Source organism: Melospiza georgiana, chromosome 3 (genome assembly GCF_028018845.1).
Source record: "Melospiza georgiana isolate bMelGeo1 chromosome 3, bMelGeo1.pri, whole genome shotgun sequence".
In the NCBI taxonomy this organism is placed as follows: Eukaryota; Metazoa; Chordata; class Aves; order Passeriformes; family Passerellidae; genus Melospiza; species Melospiza georgiana.
Genome location: NC_080432.1, coordinates 60,283,698 through 60,298,611, shown reverse-complemented (window position 1 = coordinate 60,298,611; position 14,914 = coordinate 60,283,698). Strand labels below are relative to the sequence as shown.

Here is a 14,914-nt window from a genome sequence, read left to right as displayed (position 1 = left end):
TAGAGTCGCTATCCCTGGAAGTGTTCAAGGAAAGACTGAATGTGGCTCTTAATGCTATAATTTACTTGACCTGGTGTGTTCTGTCAAAGGTTGAACTCAATGAACTTGGAGGTCTTCCCAACCTTAATGATTTTATGATTCTAGGACAAAACCTGATTGTGTGCATTGCTCACCCACTGAGCACTAAGCCTGGGTGAAAACCTGTGTATGTGTAAGTGCATACACACATCAATGTGGTCAATATCCCTTCCACACAAATGTACACTGAGCCAGAGGTGAATTTTTTATTTTTTTGGACTGCTGACTATGTCCAGCCTGCCTCAACAGGTTTCTCTCTTTATCTTGATATAACTTCTACTATTGCACATTTTGTGAGTAATGTTGAATGTCTTTATTCTACCACTCCTCAAGATTGCCTTGTAGAAAATTGCAATGTTCTTCCACAAAAGCCTAGGTTGTTGCACGCATAGTGCTCCTTTTAGTAACCTCGTTCCGTCCCAAAATTGATTTATCTTGTAGAGCTTTTCCTAATTGCTGTCACATTGCCTGGTTTCTGTCTCATTTTATTCTTATTCAGAGGTGTTAACATTTACGAGTTCCTGTAAATACTGAAATGGAAAAAGACAGCAGATCATTTTATCTCCTGTTTTGTTAATCACAAGGGAAAGGTTTGTGCAGTATAACTTTGAAGCACAGTAGTCATTATGTCAGGTCTAGTATTGTCATTAAACTAATGTGCAGACTATCCTGGAAACTTTGATACTAGCCAGTCTCTCTAGCACTGGCATGAAACTACTGGTTGAAATACTGCAGACATAAGACAATTTACACAATTAAGTGCAGGAGCAATGGCTTTTCATGCCCCATAAGTCTCTTATTGGGAATCATGTGTGCTTTCAGAGTGTTCAGCTAAGTCCTTTAACAAGCAATAGAGTTAAGGCTACTGAGAATATACTTCCTGTAAGCAAGGTGATAGATGGCAAAGTGATGCACCCATGTATCTCTTCCTTGTCTGTACATTAATGTTAAATGGGAGTTGAATTAAAAAAGATCATTGAGCAAGCCCTGTTCCCTCAGTGGATTGTTCTGGGTGCTGACACACAAGCAAGAATGGTGAGGGTGTGCTGGAGCTGATCGTGTCAGTCCCAGAAGACAGGTGAGAGTTACTACAAAAGCAACTGTCTTTGCTTCTGGCTGGCACAGATGGATGGAGTGCGTAGGGAAGCCTTTATCTTCCAAGATCTTAGTCTTGTAAGCATGTCAGAAATGCTGTTTTCACACTCCTTCTGGAAGAAAATATATTGCTTGGAATATAGAGCAAGTACATGCATATGTAAATCTTGATGGTGTTTGAACACCTTCTAAGCACCTAAAAATGTTTTATATTCATTTATATTAACCCGAACAGATTAAAATTATACTTATCCTTGAGTTGGGTCCTGCTTCCAAAAGCTCTCATGCATATAAGGAATTGCCAGGGGAAGTCTCCTGTCACAGGTCACTACATCCTGTGATACAGCTTCTGAGGAGCGCTTTGAGATCAAGCAGGTCACACCAGAACAAGGGAATTTCTTCTGCCTTTCTCAGGCTCCCATCCCTCACCTGTGACTGAGCTGCTAAAATGCTGAGGTTGGCATGAAGAGCCATTGTATCTCTGTAACTTCTGCAACAGCATCTGCCTCCAAGGTTTCCAGGAGAGACACAAACTCTCAAATCACAGCAAATCCCAAGTGTCCCAGGTTCCTCACTGCAGACATGGCTGCAGGCTCTGTAACACAGGCAGTGAAAAACCCAAGCATGAATTCACCTTGACTTGGGTTGCACTTGTGGAAATCCAGCAGGAGTTTTGGTCACTGTGAAGTTCTGAGATAGCTAAATGTTTGGCTTATCTATCTGTCAGACTCTTGGAGGTCTCCTAGGTGCATAGCAATTACTGTCTTTGTGAGTGAGGACACTTGACCTTCACGTGAGCCTATTAATGCAGGCGTGGAGGGTAGAGTGGGTTGCCTGGACCTTCCTGGAAGGAGGAAAGATGAATTCTTGTTTCTGGTTCATAGTGACCTCAGGGGACATGAAGACCCTGGCAGCCTTAAGGCTTAGCCCTGTTGGGACATTATACTTTGCCTCCTAGCCTGAACAGTAGAAAATCAAGATGTTCCCTCTCCAGCAAAAGCACGGGGTGAGAATTGCATTAGCCGCACTATGAGATTACTCTCCTCTCCCAGGGCTTCTAGTTAATATAATTCCCCTTCTTTTTTTTTTTTTTCTCTTGCTGAAACAAGTCTGCCTGTGTTAAACAACAGACCCTTTTCCTTGGTTTTGGCCAGAGGAGGAAGCCTTTGTCCCGATCTCCTGGCAGCTGGCCAAGGCAGTCGGGATGTGGGCCAGGAGGGGGTGAACTTGAAAGGAACAGTGTGTTGTTTCTGCTCTGGTAGCATTCTTCCTTCTTCAGCAGTGCCTCGGCCCCTGGCTGCCTTCAGTCACTCATTATGCACAAAAGAACCTAAGGGCAAAAGAGACAATTTTCTCTTGACCGCCTGTAACTTGAAATAATAAGAAACAAAACCATTTTGGGGCTTTCAGCTGTGTGTGTGCAGACATGGTTGGGAGAAAATCTTCTTGGAACTGGCAACTTTCTCACAAGAGGGAAAAGAACCAATAGCACCTTTTTCCCCCCATTTTAATAGCAGCCTTCATACTGCAACATCCATCTTCCCAGTCCTGTATCTCCTCTCAGTTGTGATTTTGACTTGGCAGTGCATAAGTTTTATTACTAGACATTAGTTATATCCTAGTTAGTATTTTTGCATCCATTTTTCATTTCAGTAGTTATATAAGACTGTTTATTTCTTTATATATGCTCTTGGAAGACTTAGGCTTAAGTCTAAGAGGCTAAGCATATAAGAGGCTGCATTAAGAATTAACAGTTTTTAAGGCTATAGTCTCAATATTTAAAAAAAAATATAGGATTATTTCCCATTCCTGCAAGCCCTGATACTACAGGATGGTGACCACTAAGTTTGAACAGTCAAGAAGTAGAAAATGTATCAAATTTGGTGTTCAGACATCTTCCAAAAAAGACATTAACACTGAGGTATCTGAAATGAAGTGACAAAAAGGCTTTTGCATGCATTGCTTCTGACTTGGAAGCTGATGCAAGCAAGATGTTCAAAACTTGAATCTGTGAACGACTTAAATGGATCATTGGGTCACTGAGGTTGGTTTCCTGTGTGCTACAGGCCACACAGTCTCTCTTCTGCATAGAGACCAGTATCTGGAGTTCATTCAATTGTGCATCCATCACTGATGCACAATTTTCAAGTGATACCAATCAATTGTGTTCATTTTGTACTAACAATTAATCACCTTCGCCACTTCAAGAAAGCAGTGACTTCAAGTCCACATTTGTCTGACTTCTGCTTCCAACCCTTCAGTACCCGTAGTTTTCTCACCATGAAAATATGCGGATGCTGTAAACAAGTCACCTCTCAATCATCTTTTTTTTGTAAGCTGACCAGAGCAAATTTATCATATTTCTCCAAAGTGTCCCTTTCAACCCCAGTGTTCATTCTGAGGCTGTTTTCATACTCTTCCTGATTTAGGATGTGGTTACAAAACTGGATGCTGTATGCCAGTGTTTCACTTACCAATACTATATATGGAAATAAAGATACCTCCACCTCTCTCCATCCCTCTTGGACATCTTAGCTTGCACAGCATGCCTCTTCATCATTTCCTTTTTGTGGACAAAAATCACAGATAGCAGCCTACCGTGACTCGAAGCACAAAGACAAGATGCCTGCTGTAGGTTCTCAAGTCCTGGGCTGTATTTCTGCAGGCTTTCTGCATTACATAGCTGTGGTGAAGCTTTTCCTGCTTGTAAGCGCTGCTGAAATTTGTCTCGGTCATTGCAACTCTCTCCTCTGTCTGCAAAAAAGTGATAATGTTAGTATCTGATTAACCTACTATGCAGCACTGTTCACAAGCCATCTGTAAGAACCTATTTTTAACTTGTGGTTTTGTCAGATCCAGATTTGACTGGATTCATTCAATAACTCTTAAACAGCTGTAAAAGATACATTAGAAATTGCAGCATATGAGCTGCAACCATACTGGTTCTTTCGGCAACTCAAACTAGACAATCCTGGCATTTCCTCTGCAGATGACTTTGGTTTTGGCACCTCCAACTCTGTCTAGTTCAACTTAAAAGTTGCTTAATGGCTATAAAAGTACCTGACCACATTCTCATAAGAATCTGCCTGTTCATTCTACCAGTGTGGATTAATTTTCGACTTTTCTTTTTCGTCTGCGTTAACCTACCTGAACTGGGAATGCAACATGAGAATGCACCAAATGGAGGAGTCTCTTAGAGGATGCTGCTGAGATTTGTTATCTGATCTTGTGTGAGATAGAGCACATTTCCAGGCTGAGGACAGCATCAGAGGCAGTGTGTTGTACAGCAGGGTTGGCTGAAGCGTCCCATGCAGCTGGAAATCCATGTTGTTGGATCCAGAGCTCTGAACTGGTAGGAGCAAAGGCATAGCACTGTGACATTTCCAGGAGGAGAGTTTAGAGATTTCTTTATACTTACTGGTTGGAGAAAAGACTTCAGAGAGTAGTAGCTGGAGAAAGTTATATATTAGCATTGCTGAGTGTGTTGTATGGCAAGTGTTTCATAACAGTGATATAATGCCTTTAACAGCTCAAATTATGTAAGAGCACTGTTGAATACATACCGCTGTTGCACTGTCCACTTGACAGCCAGACCAGTGCAGTGCTGACCTCTGCAATATTTTCTAAATATATGTTATTTGTATAGTGTAGGAAGATATTTGTGATTTATGGCCTTATCAGCCCAAGGTACTCCTTGGGCTGATATTTATTTATGACTTATTGCTAACTTTTATTTTCTTTTTTCTTCATCTTTCTTCCTTGCTGTGATTTTATATCATGCATCCTTGAACATCAGTAGTTGTTTGATTATGTGTCTTTTAGATTATCTCTTTGAACTCTTCCTGGCTAATCTCTGTTTTGGCATCCCTCCATTTTTCTGTGCCACCCTGTCATTATCAGAGCTTCTTGCATTTTTTTCTATGTTAATATAAGTCATGAAATTGTGTAAGGTTACAGGGAGACTATTCTTTCCTCCAGTTTCTTTATTTATTGTAGTGGTAAGGAAGAAGAAAGAACATTGCTATCTCACCTATTTCCATCATTTTAGAGTGTCTGGGCCAATTACAGGCTGGTGTATTTGCTCCCAAGATCCCTGTTTGATAAATAATAGGATGTTCTATTGCCTAGGATTGCAGATCCCTGAAGTTCTGGGAGTTTCCATGACCTCTGGAGAGCTGCTCTTTCAGAGAGATCCATACCTGACCTTTAGGAGATAGGAAATGGCTGTGTGCCAGTGTGTGAGAGTTCTCCTAATCCCTTGGAGTTAGGAGTTGTTCTGTGTCAGCAAAGCACCACAATAATTCAGGACAGAAGTGCTGAAGCCAAGCAAGCTGTCACCAGTGTGCACCTGAGAGTCCAATCTTTTTTTATGTGTTGTTAAAACTGAAGCCATATTTTGTTGGTGGGAATAACTGAGACTAAACTAACCTCTAGTAAAGAGGTTAATAACTGGGATTCATGGTATTTTGGATGAAGTTGGTAGATACTGTGGGACAAATTGATACTTCACTTTTCCATCACTTTTGATTTTTAATATATTTCTGGTCAGTGTCTCTGTTAGATTTTCTCCACCATCCCTGCTTTCCGTTAACAAACGTGAGCCAAAGCAAGGTGCTCCCTCACAGAGTGTGGCTGCAGCACGCCATCCCTCCTCCAGCTCAGATCCAGGGACCTGCCCTGTGCTGAGACTCCTGAGCAGCAGTAGCCAGTGGCCATTGGAAAGACATGCAAGCCCAGCACATTGGTGTCTCATCCATTCTCCCGGAAATGTCCTTTTCCAGATATCCTTCAAGTGCCAGGCTAAAAATTTCGAGTTTGTAAAGCAAATCAATTGTGCCAGAAAATTTTTTGCTAAGCTGCAGTTGAACACTCCAGGGGAGATAATTTCTAGTGTAGCCATCAGAGCCCTGCTTGGCGCCACAGCAATGAGAGGCAGATCAAACAGAGACCCTCGCCCCTTCACATGTCACATCCAGCCACAGTGACACACATTTCTTTCCATTTAAAACTCTGGAGAAGTAGGTATGTGCTGTAACTCAGCTGCATACAATTGAGACGTGGGGCCTCCCTGCCCACTGCAGGAAATGAGTTTGCTGTGTCAGTGACAGCCACTGTGTTCTCTCTCACAGCCGTGGGAGCGGCACAGCTCGGCGTGGCGTTCTTCCACCGCGGGTGTGAGCCCGGCAAGCCACGGCTCTGCTGGCCTGCAGCCCTCCTGTGCTGCCTCCAGCCTGCCTCACCTCTCCTCAAGGGTGCCAGGGACACTGGCTCCCTGTGGCTCCATCCAGGAGCAGCCTCTGCACGGCACCCCCCAAACCAGCAAGACACTGGAGAGCACATTGTTTGGAAAGTTTCTTCTGAGGTGGAGAATGCCTTTAGGATCATTTTGTCTAAATATGGCAATTCAGGGTTTTTGAAGCCACAAGTTATAAAACTCACTTTTCCCTATGGTTTGGATTGGTGCAGTGAGTAATGTCCATTTCTTAGTTAAAAAAAAAAAAAAAAAAAAAAAGTGAGAGTGTGGAAAGTAACAGTAAACACTCATCAAGTGGTAACCCAAAAGAATTTAATTTTCTTCATTCCTATCTGCATACCAGTTTAGTCCTAATTTAAGGTATGAGCAGGCTGCCCTGGGAGGTGCATTACTGTATAGTACATTCTTCTAGTAATTGAAAATAATGCCAAAGCAAACATATTTTTAAAAAAATAACCCTAAGAAGTAAATGGTATAGTTTGTTGCCCTCCATCTGGTTAGCTGTCTCAAAGGTCATAAAATGGGGGTCCTTTGGTGGGGCAGCGTGGTTTATGTAGCATATGCAGATTGGTATTTTGGCTTTAAGCCAGATCTACCTAATTTTCCATTTTGCTTCTATGATGAGAAAAGGTACTTGAGGTGACTTCAAGGGGCAGTTTTGTGATTTCATCCGTATTTGTATTAAAGAGCCCTTTAAGAGTATTTAAGATTAAAACATAGCCTAAATAAAGTTCAAGCACAAAAAATAGCAGAGTTCACTTGTTTTATCAAAAGGCTGAGCTTGCAGCCAGGCACAGGCCCAACTCACACCACCCAAGAGCCCACACCTCACAGCTCTTCATGCTCTGTGGTTCCAATGATTGTGCTGCAAGGCAAACAAACGGGAGCCAGAAAATTTACACAGCCCCTGCAGCCTTCCAGAGTGTGGCTGTTCCTGTCTGCTCGGACATTCTGTAAGTAGGTGTGTGAACAGAACAGAGAATTGCACACATCCAGAAACCCCTGTGCCACTGCAGCAGCACATTCAGAGGAGGAGTGTATTGTGCTGCCAGGGTGGCACAGAGCACTGGGCTCCCTGCCTGGGAGCACGCTGCCTTTGGCTGCTCCTGCCCCCACAGACTGCCCCCCAAAGAAAGCAGTCTCGTGCTTTTCGCCTTGTTGGCAGCGCTCCTGGGCTCAGCACAAGTGCCTCTCTCTGCTGGGAGAGCAGCACTAAGGGAGCTGGAGCTGTGAAAGTGGCTTTCCCCACTTACAGTCCTGGAGGGACCATATAAGCAAAGAGCTTTTTCCAGTGAGCTAAATGGAGTTTTCTGTAGCAGAAATAACTTACGTAAAATAAAAATAAAGTTGGCAGGCAGTATAAAGGCTTAAGCTAATAAATGCAATATTTAGTAGTGTATATTTGCTGCTGAATTTGTAAAGAAAACCAGACTGCAAAGCTGGCACGAGCTATCAGTTAAGCACAATAAAGAGGAGTGTCTTGAAGTGCTCAATAATCATAAGAAAGTTTTCTCACCCAAGGACAGACTGAGTACATTGGCCTTTCTGGAATGTAGTCATCTCATACACAATGGCAATTTGAAGGTAACTTGAACAACTTGACTAAAAATGTAGATGACATATTTGTGAGTCTGTTCTGGTCTATGGGTGAAGGTGGTGCAGAAGAGAATAAGCTCTTGGGGAACCCAGATATTTTCACCAAGAATACTTTACACTATTCATTAACCACAGGTCCTGCTTTCTATGCCGTTGTCTGTTTGAAATGCAAGCATTTCCTGATCCTTCCTCTACACCTTTTCTTAGCTAAATAGCTAATAGATGGTAAAATTTCATCTCTCTTCCTGTTGTTTTTTTTTTTTTTTGGTATATTTTAATAATTTCACTACTATCTAAATAGAACTAAGCAAATTGATAAACAGTCAGTAAATAAAGAGCATATTTCACATTACATCACTGTAATTAAAGAACAGAGAACTCTGTGTACTCAGTTATTTAATTACTTACATATATGAGTAGAGACAGATTTCAGTGTAAAGAACTACTAACTTTGGTGTAAAAGTTCCATTTAATTACAAAGTAGTATGTTTTAATAGTTGCCAACTAATAAAAACCATTCTTCCTTTAGAGAAGGAATTAAAAGTATAGATTCAAAATAGAATTAATGTTTTAAATAATTTTTTGTGATTTAGAACAGTGTTGCATTGGGTAAGCTAGTCAACATGTCTTCCCTTTGTATCATTCTTCCTGCATTTCAAATTACTCTGCTACAGTTGATAAGCAAAACAATTTCAAAGATAGATATTTCAGATGTAACTTTTTTCTTCTGCACCAGATGGGTGTGCCACAGAGCAGTCCAGTGATTAAAAAGATGTCCACCCCAGCACTACTTGTCTCATGTAGTATTATTAAAATATTCTGAATTATTTTTCTCTAATTCTTTTACTCTGTAGGAGGAAAATGTGTGTTCCCCAACTGAAAATTGAAATTTTTATAAGTGTGGATACCTTAAGCTCTATGAATGTTAATCTTTTAAAATTTAAAGAAAGCAGTTCATGTTCAATGCTGTGCTCTGCCCATCTGTTGGACATTTCAAGGTTTAAAGTCTTGTACCAACTTTTTCTCTAAAGATCATTGCTGTTGTGCTTGCTAGATGGGCTTACTAGTATTGTATTACCTCTTGGGATAAAAGGGTTTGTCTTTGTTTAAAGTTCCTCTCTTCCCCAAAAAACTATTCTTGATTATTTCTCTTGGATAAACAGATCACTTGTGGGATCCCAAGAACAACTCATTTCTCTGCTAGGAACCAGCACTGCATCCCTTAGCTTTATGTGTAAGCAATTGTGAAAATCTGTTTCTCTGTAGAGATGTTAAGCATTTGTTAAGGTTTGCTGGCAGGTGCTTCAGAAGACTTCCATTTGTTCTGCTCACATGAACAAAACTCTGCGCATGGTAAAATCACATTTTGATTCAGGGACTCCCTCTGGAAGTGAGGGTAGTTGCTGCCACTGGAACCCAGCTGGAAACATTTAATGTTCTTTGTTGTCTGCTTCCTCCATGTTAGCTTTTTCTTTGCTGTCCTTCATGGCCTGACCCTTTTGAATAATTCTGACTTGAAGAACTGCTGTAACAGTAAGAATTAGGTTCCCGTGTTATATACTTAGGATGAAAATACTTGGGATGCTCTGGCAGCCAATTGCCATCTAGAAAAGAGCAAAATTATTGCCTTCAGATTTTGCTTTACACCTCATTTAAATACATTCATCTCCAGTGATGGACTCATTTATTGAGAGAGAGGGCAAAGAGACAATTCAGTATTTTTGTTAGTAACTCTTAATTCCTTATCAACGATAAAAGGTTTGTATTTCAGTTTGCCAAAGCAAAAGTGTCAGGGTGAACAAAAAAGTAGTGAAATCTTCCAGGGCATGACAGGAAGATGAGTCTAGTTCCATTAACAGGTATAACAGGACGAGAAAGTTAAGAGGCACAGTTGATCCTAAAGTGTCATGAGGTGATGCCAGCAATCCTTCGGTGCTACCCTGAGATGGATTCAGGTTGACAAGTATCTGTTTAGATTTGAACTATAATAAAGCACAGCATAGACCTGTCACCATATGCCACATAGGAAATAATTGATTAGTTAAGCTTGGTGGCGTGCCTGATGTCGAATTTCCAAAGCTAGGCAAGATTTTGGGTTTCTCTACGTGTGGCTCATGCTCGTAGTTCATATGATGTAGTTTGCATTTTCAGGTAACCATTGACAATTAGGATCTTTGGTGACTGCAGACAAGACCTGTGTGAACTAGCCGTATTTAAACATGCAAGTCTGACTTCAAACATCAGGGTTTTTTCATATCTTGTTAAAAGTAAATCCGTTGTTAGAAACAACTTGAACTCATTGGTATCAGGAATGTAGCAGGGCCATGCCTTAATGTTTAAATTAAAAAGTTTCGTCTGGCCTCACTAATCAGCACCCACCATGTTGCTGCTTGTTCTTTCTTTACAGAACATAGGAAACTTGGCAATCTGACTGTGACAGTGAAAAAGACCGTCCCCTCTCCAGAAGCAATACAGGTCCTCTACCAACGCATGAGATATGAATATGAGTTCTATTACTATGTCAAAGAACAGTTCCACCTGCTAAAGCGCAAGTTTGGACTGAAGTCTCATATCAGGAAACCAAGTCCCAGACCTGAGTTCTTCATTCCTTCTCCCCTGGAAACAGAAGAACCAATAAATGATGAGGAAGAAGATGATGAAAAGTGGCTAGAGGATATCTATAAAAGGTGATGGATGGAAGAGCTATCCTCTCTCTTCTGGTGACCCCTCCAGCTTTCTTAAGATTTTTTTTTAATTATTATTAAAAGTAATTCCTTAAGGAACTGATTTAATGCGCAGCGGATTTGAAATGGAACAGAGGAGATCATTCCCACATGCTGGAGCCATTGGGAGATACCTGATTTTGCAGGTTTGATTCATTATACAGTGTTGGCTCTATAGCATCCTTGCTCCAGCATAGTTCAAGAGAGAAGGACCTACCATCTGTCACAAAATAACTTTTGGAATACACAGTAGTCCTTTGTGAACTGCAGAATACAAAAGAATAGATTGGGCATTCATGAAAAGCAAGTCTTACAGATTCTCATCTCTCTCTTTGATCATAAAAAAGTCTTCATAGCATAACACTGTGGCATGAACTACAGGCAGTGAGCCCTTTGGGAGGAGTGCCTCTTTCTGTCCAAAGCACACTGATATCCTAGTGGTATGGTCAGAGCCATAGCTTTGTCTTCAAATCCAAGGATACCAGGCTCAGGAAGAGGCTAGGTAACAGCTCCTTGAATTACCTGTGCCAGCGGAGTGAGGTTGCTGTTCTACCAAATCAGTACTAGTGAGTGTAAGGCAAGCTACCCGAACCAGATATTTTTGGTGAAGCCTTCTAGTTCACAGAGTGGGAAACATTACCAGATCAGTGAATGGCAACAACAAATGTAAAGTGCCAAGCAGAGCTTTATGTCAGCAGTTGAGTATGTTTCTATGAAACTCTAAAGGAAAAGGTGTAACATATGGGCTTTATGTTCAAGAATGGTATTTTTAGATTTTTATCATTCTTTTGGGTCACAAATCCAAATAGATGCAGAAAAAGCTACTCATGAAAAAGCTGGGGTGATCCGGAGCTCCTATTAAGCACGACCTGTATTTCTGCAACTGCAGAATTTAATTGTTCACATCTGAATCTGAACGCAGCTTCCCCACCAGCACAAACACCAAACTCCTGCTTTTAGTGTGGCTAGAAGGGAAATTACCAATATGAGCATACACAGCTTCTCTAGTTGAAATAGTTCAGAATCATCAAACAAAGACAAGATGTGCTCTCCAAAACCAAAGCTGATTCAGTGATAGGTTTGAAAGAGAGTCACTGTGAAAGTTGCCCTTGTTAACCGCTACAGATATTATCTGCCAACACTAGGAAAGGGATCGGTGGAAACTGGTGAAAGAGAAGTAGCACCACTGTGTGAGGTGCTGGAGTCATTCAGGTGGGTGTTCCTGGAGTGGGATTCCCTGTGATGTGGGTGTGCTGGCTGTTGGCCAGCCTGCCAGCCCTGGAGGTGCAGGAGGGACAGACACACAGGCAGTCCTGGGCAGAGCTCCTTGGCATTTTGCTACACAGCAGAATAGGGGGAGTTTGGGGTCTTGATGAGGCCTTGGCCTCTTATGCACCATTATTGCCAGAGAAAGCTGGACTAATAGAGAATAAGAGCAAAAAATTCCTGTCCCCAGAGCACAGGAAAGAAGCAGGTACAAGATGTTGCAGCTGCTTGCCAGGATGAGGACAATCCACCTCTGTCTATCTCACATCCTTTCTCAAACATTTACCAGAAAATTTTTGGTTCCTATTCCACGGCTGCTTTCTGCAAGGCCATTCTTCAGTTTGCTGCATCAAGCAAAAGTTATTTTGTGATAGATGAAGCATATAAACTCAGGATCAGCTCAAATGGGCTTTCCAAGGGTTTCCTCTTCCATGAGCCTGCTGAGAGCCAATAAAAATTATGATCGATCTTCTTCACTCCTGAGTCTTTACCTGTACACAGAGAATGAAAATAAAGGAGAGTTAAGATAAGATGCTAACTTACAGAAAATACTAGGAAGATTCTGTTCTTATTATTAACATCCAGGTTGGTGGTAGCAATGCACTACTGTGGGGGAGCACATTAAAGAAAGCTGAAAATGGCACAGATAGTAACTAACATATTAGCTAAAATATGAATCTGCTGCATTGTATATTTTAAGTGGTTTCTATGAAATTACATTGAAAGAGTAATGATTAGTTTACACACTGTGGAGTTGTTATATTTTGGAAAGAACTAGTATTCTCATGTTTCTGAAATTCTGTTTGAATCCTTTTTCTGCCAGTGTTTTAACAGAATATAGTCACTTAACACATTCACCCTTCCTGAGAGTTCACTGCCGCTTACAGTAAAGTCTGTTTCTATCTGTTTGTTTATTTAATGGTATCTTCAGCCATCACTACTTATAATCTAAATACAGAAGCTGCTTCATGATTTACTCGCTAGGTTTTAATATTGTTGTATTTTCGTAACAATCAACCTGGCCTCTCCTCCTCAAATGTTAGTTCTTAAATTTATCTGGCACATAGCATCTAATATTCCTGGTCCTATGGCCTGTTTCTCTGTAATTAAATATATTTTGCTTAACTTTTAAAAGGTACGTTATAAGCTGGTAAATCTTTGACTTATTTATTGAAACTTTTCAGCACATTCCAAATTCTAAGTTGCTCAGGAAGAATTTGATTTAAGTAATTGTGTTTGGGTCTGATGAATATTTCTTATTCAAAAAAATCACTATTTGTAAGCCTTTAGTCCACAACAGCTTTGTAGAAAGTGCCAACTTGGAAATCTTTTTGGGGGGAAAAAGGTGGCGGTTCAACACTTACAAAAATAAGAAAATAAATGTCTACATTAGCTTAGCTATAAATGAAGCAACATATGTTTTGGAATGAAATCTTCTTTAACTTATTCACTACTATCTCCTGAAATATCAATAAGCCATATGATTCTTTATTTTCCAGTCCAATGATGTTTAAAAATAAAACTTGCACATTTCTTCCTGGCGCCATCGTCCTCTTGCTTACAGTAGTTTCCCTGCCTGGATGCAGTGGCTGTGGGGAGGATATTGGAGTTGCACCCAACAGAGCAGGGCAGGATACAGCCTGGGGCATCCTCTGAGGGTCATACTCGAGCAGTGAGACTGGAGCAGGTTTCTCCTAGCTTATTCCATCTCCCAAGCTGTCTGGAGGTGTGAGCTGAGGTCTGAATTGTTTTACTCACCTGAGGTGTGTGGTCAGTACAGTGAAGTACATTGTCCAGTGTTCCGTGGCTGCTAAGTAGAAGTTTTATCCAGGAGAGAAACAACTTAGTCTCCATACACTTCATTTTTACTAGATATGGTGTTTGATGGCTAGGCATAAAAGCTTCATTGATCAGAGTGATGTTACAATGTAAGTGAAGTATCAATGCTTTCACATTAAGAGAGAACCAACGGTTGTTAAAATGCAGCATTCTGGAAAAAAAATAAATTTTAGTCTTAAGTTTCAAGTGACAATGACAAATTGTGCCATTTTTTTTTCTGTTCAATTTACTTCTCTGCCATATGAATTTTGTTGGCAATGCAGGGCTAAGTCCAAGTGTCTCAAATGTTCTCTACTTGTATGTAGAGAAGCAGCTTGGCAGAACTCAAAGTACTGATGGTGTATTTAAAGCATTCCAGTTTCTTTGCAGTTCTTTTATCGTGGATCTTGGATGAATCATTTGAGTGTTAGGATGTAAAATGGTGCATTGTAGCATAAACACACAAGCAAAGCCACGAATTTTTAAATGTTGGAGAATACATCTGTGAATTCAAGCCATGGAATTTTTCCTCCTTTCAGTATGTGATACAATTAATTGAATGTACAGGTATGTTTTTTGACTAGCAAAGGAAACCACACTGCATGCCAACTTTTATCCTCTTATCAAATGAAAAAACATTGTCTGCCAAAGAATAAAATTCTACATTCTTTTAAAAAATAAAGACCTGATAATAAATTCCCAGCTAACAGTAATGGTGCTCTGATCATTCCCTCCATTTTAAGAAAGGGAACATCTGTGATGTTAGAACATTAGCCTAAAACAACACAGCAACATTTTTGAGAGCTAAAATACTGTAGTACAGTACCACAGCATTCCTTCTGTTTTATTTTTAAGGGCTCGGCCTTTTTTGCGGGGAGTTCAGCTAACACATAAAACACTGTTGATCAGTCTGCTTGCACGAGCCAAGACCGGAGTAAAGAGCTGAGTGTTGCTACATACAGACCTCCACACACAGATTGCACGGGAAGAACAAGGGTGTTACCCAGCCTTGGAAGTGCCTGTCTGCTGGCAATGGAATCACTGGAACAACTTTTGCAGGATCTGTCCCAAGGGAGGGTTTGCA

General features: G+C 40.8%; 1 protein-coding gene across 1 annotated transcript in view; it reads left to right on the top strand.

Annotated features, from left to right (window-relative positions):
* The window catches only part of UST (uronyl 2-sulfotransferase), a 152,027-nt gene extending 138,474 nt beyond the window's left edge, over positions 1-13,553 (top strand). Inside the window, exon 8 of the mRNA XM_058021486.1 lies at positions 10,431-13,553. Within this exon, the coding sequence (XP_057877469.1) occupies positions 10,431-10,714 (284 nt within the window). The 3' untranslated portion in view covers positions 10,715-13,553. The remainder of the gene's footprint in view (positions 1-10,430) is intronic.
* The last annotated feature ends 1,361 nt before the right edge of the window (positions 13,554-14,914 follow it).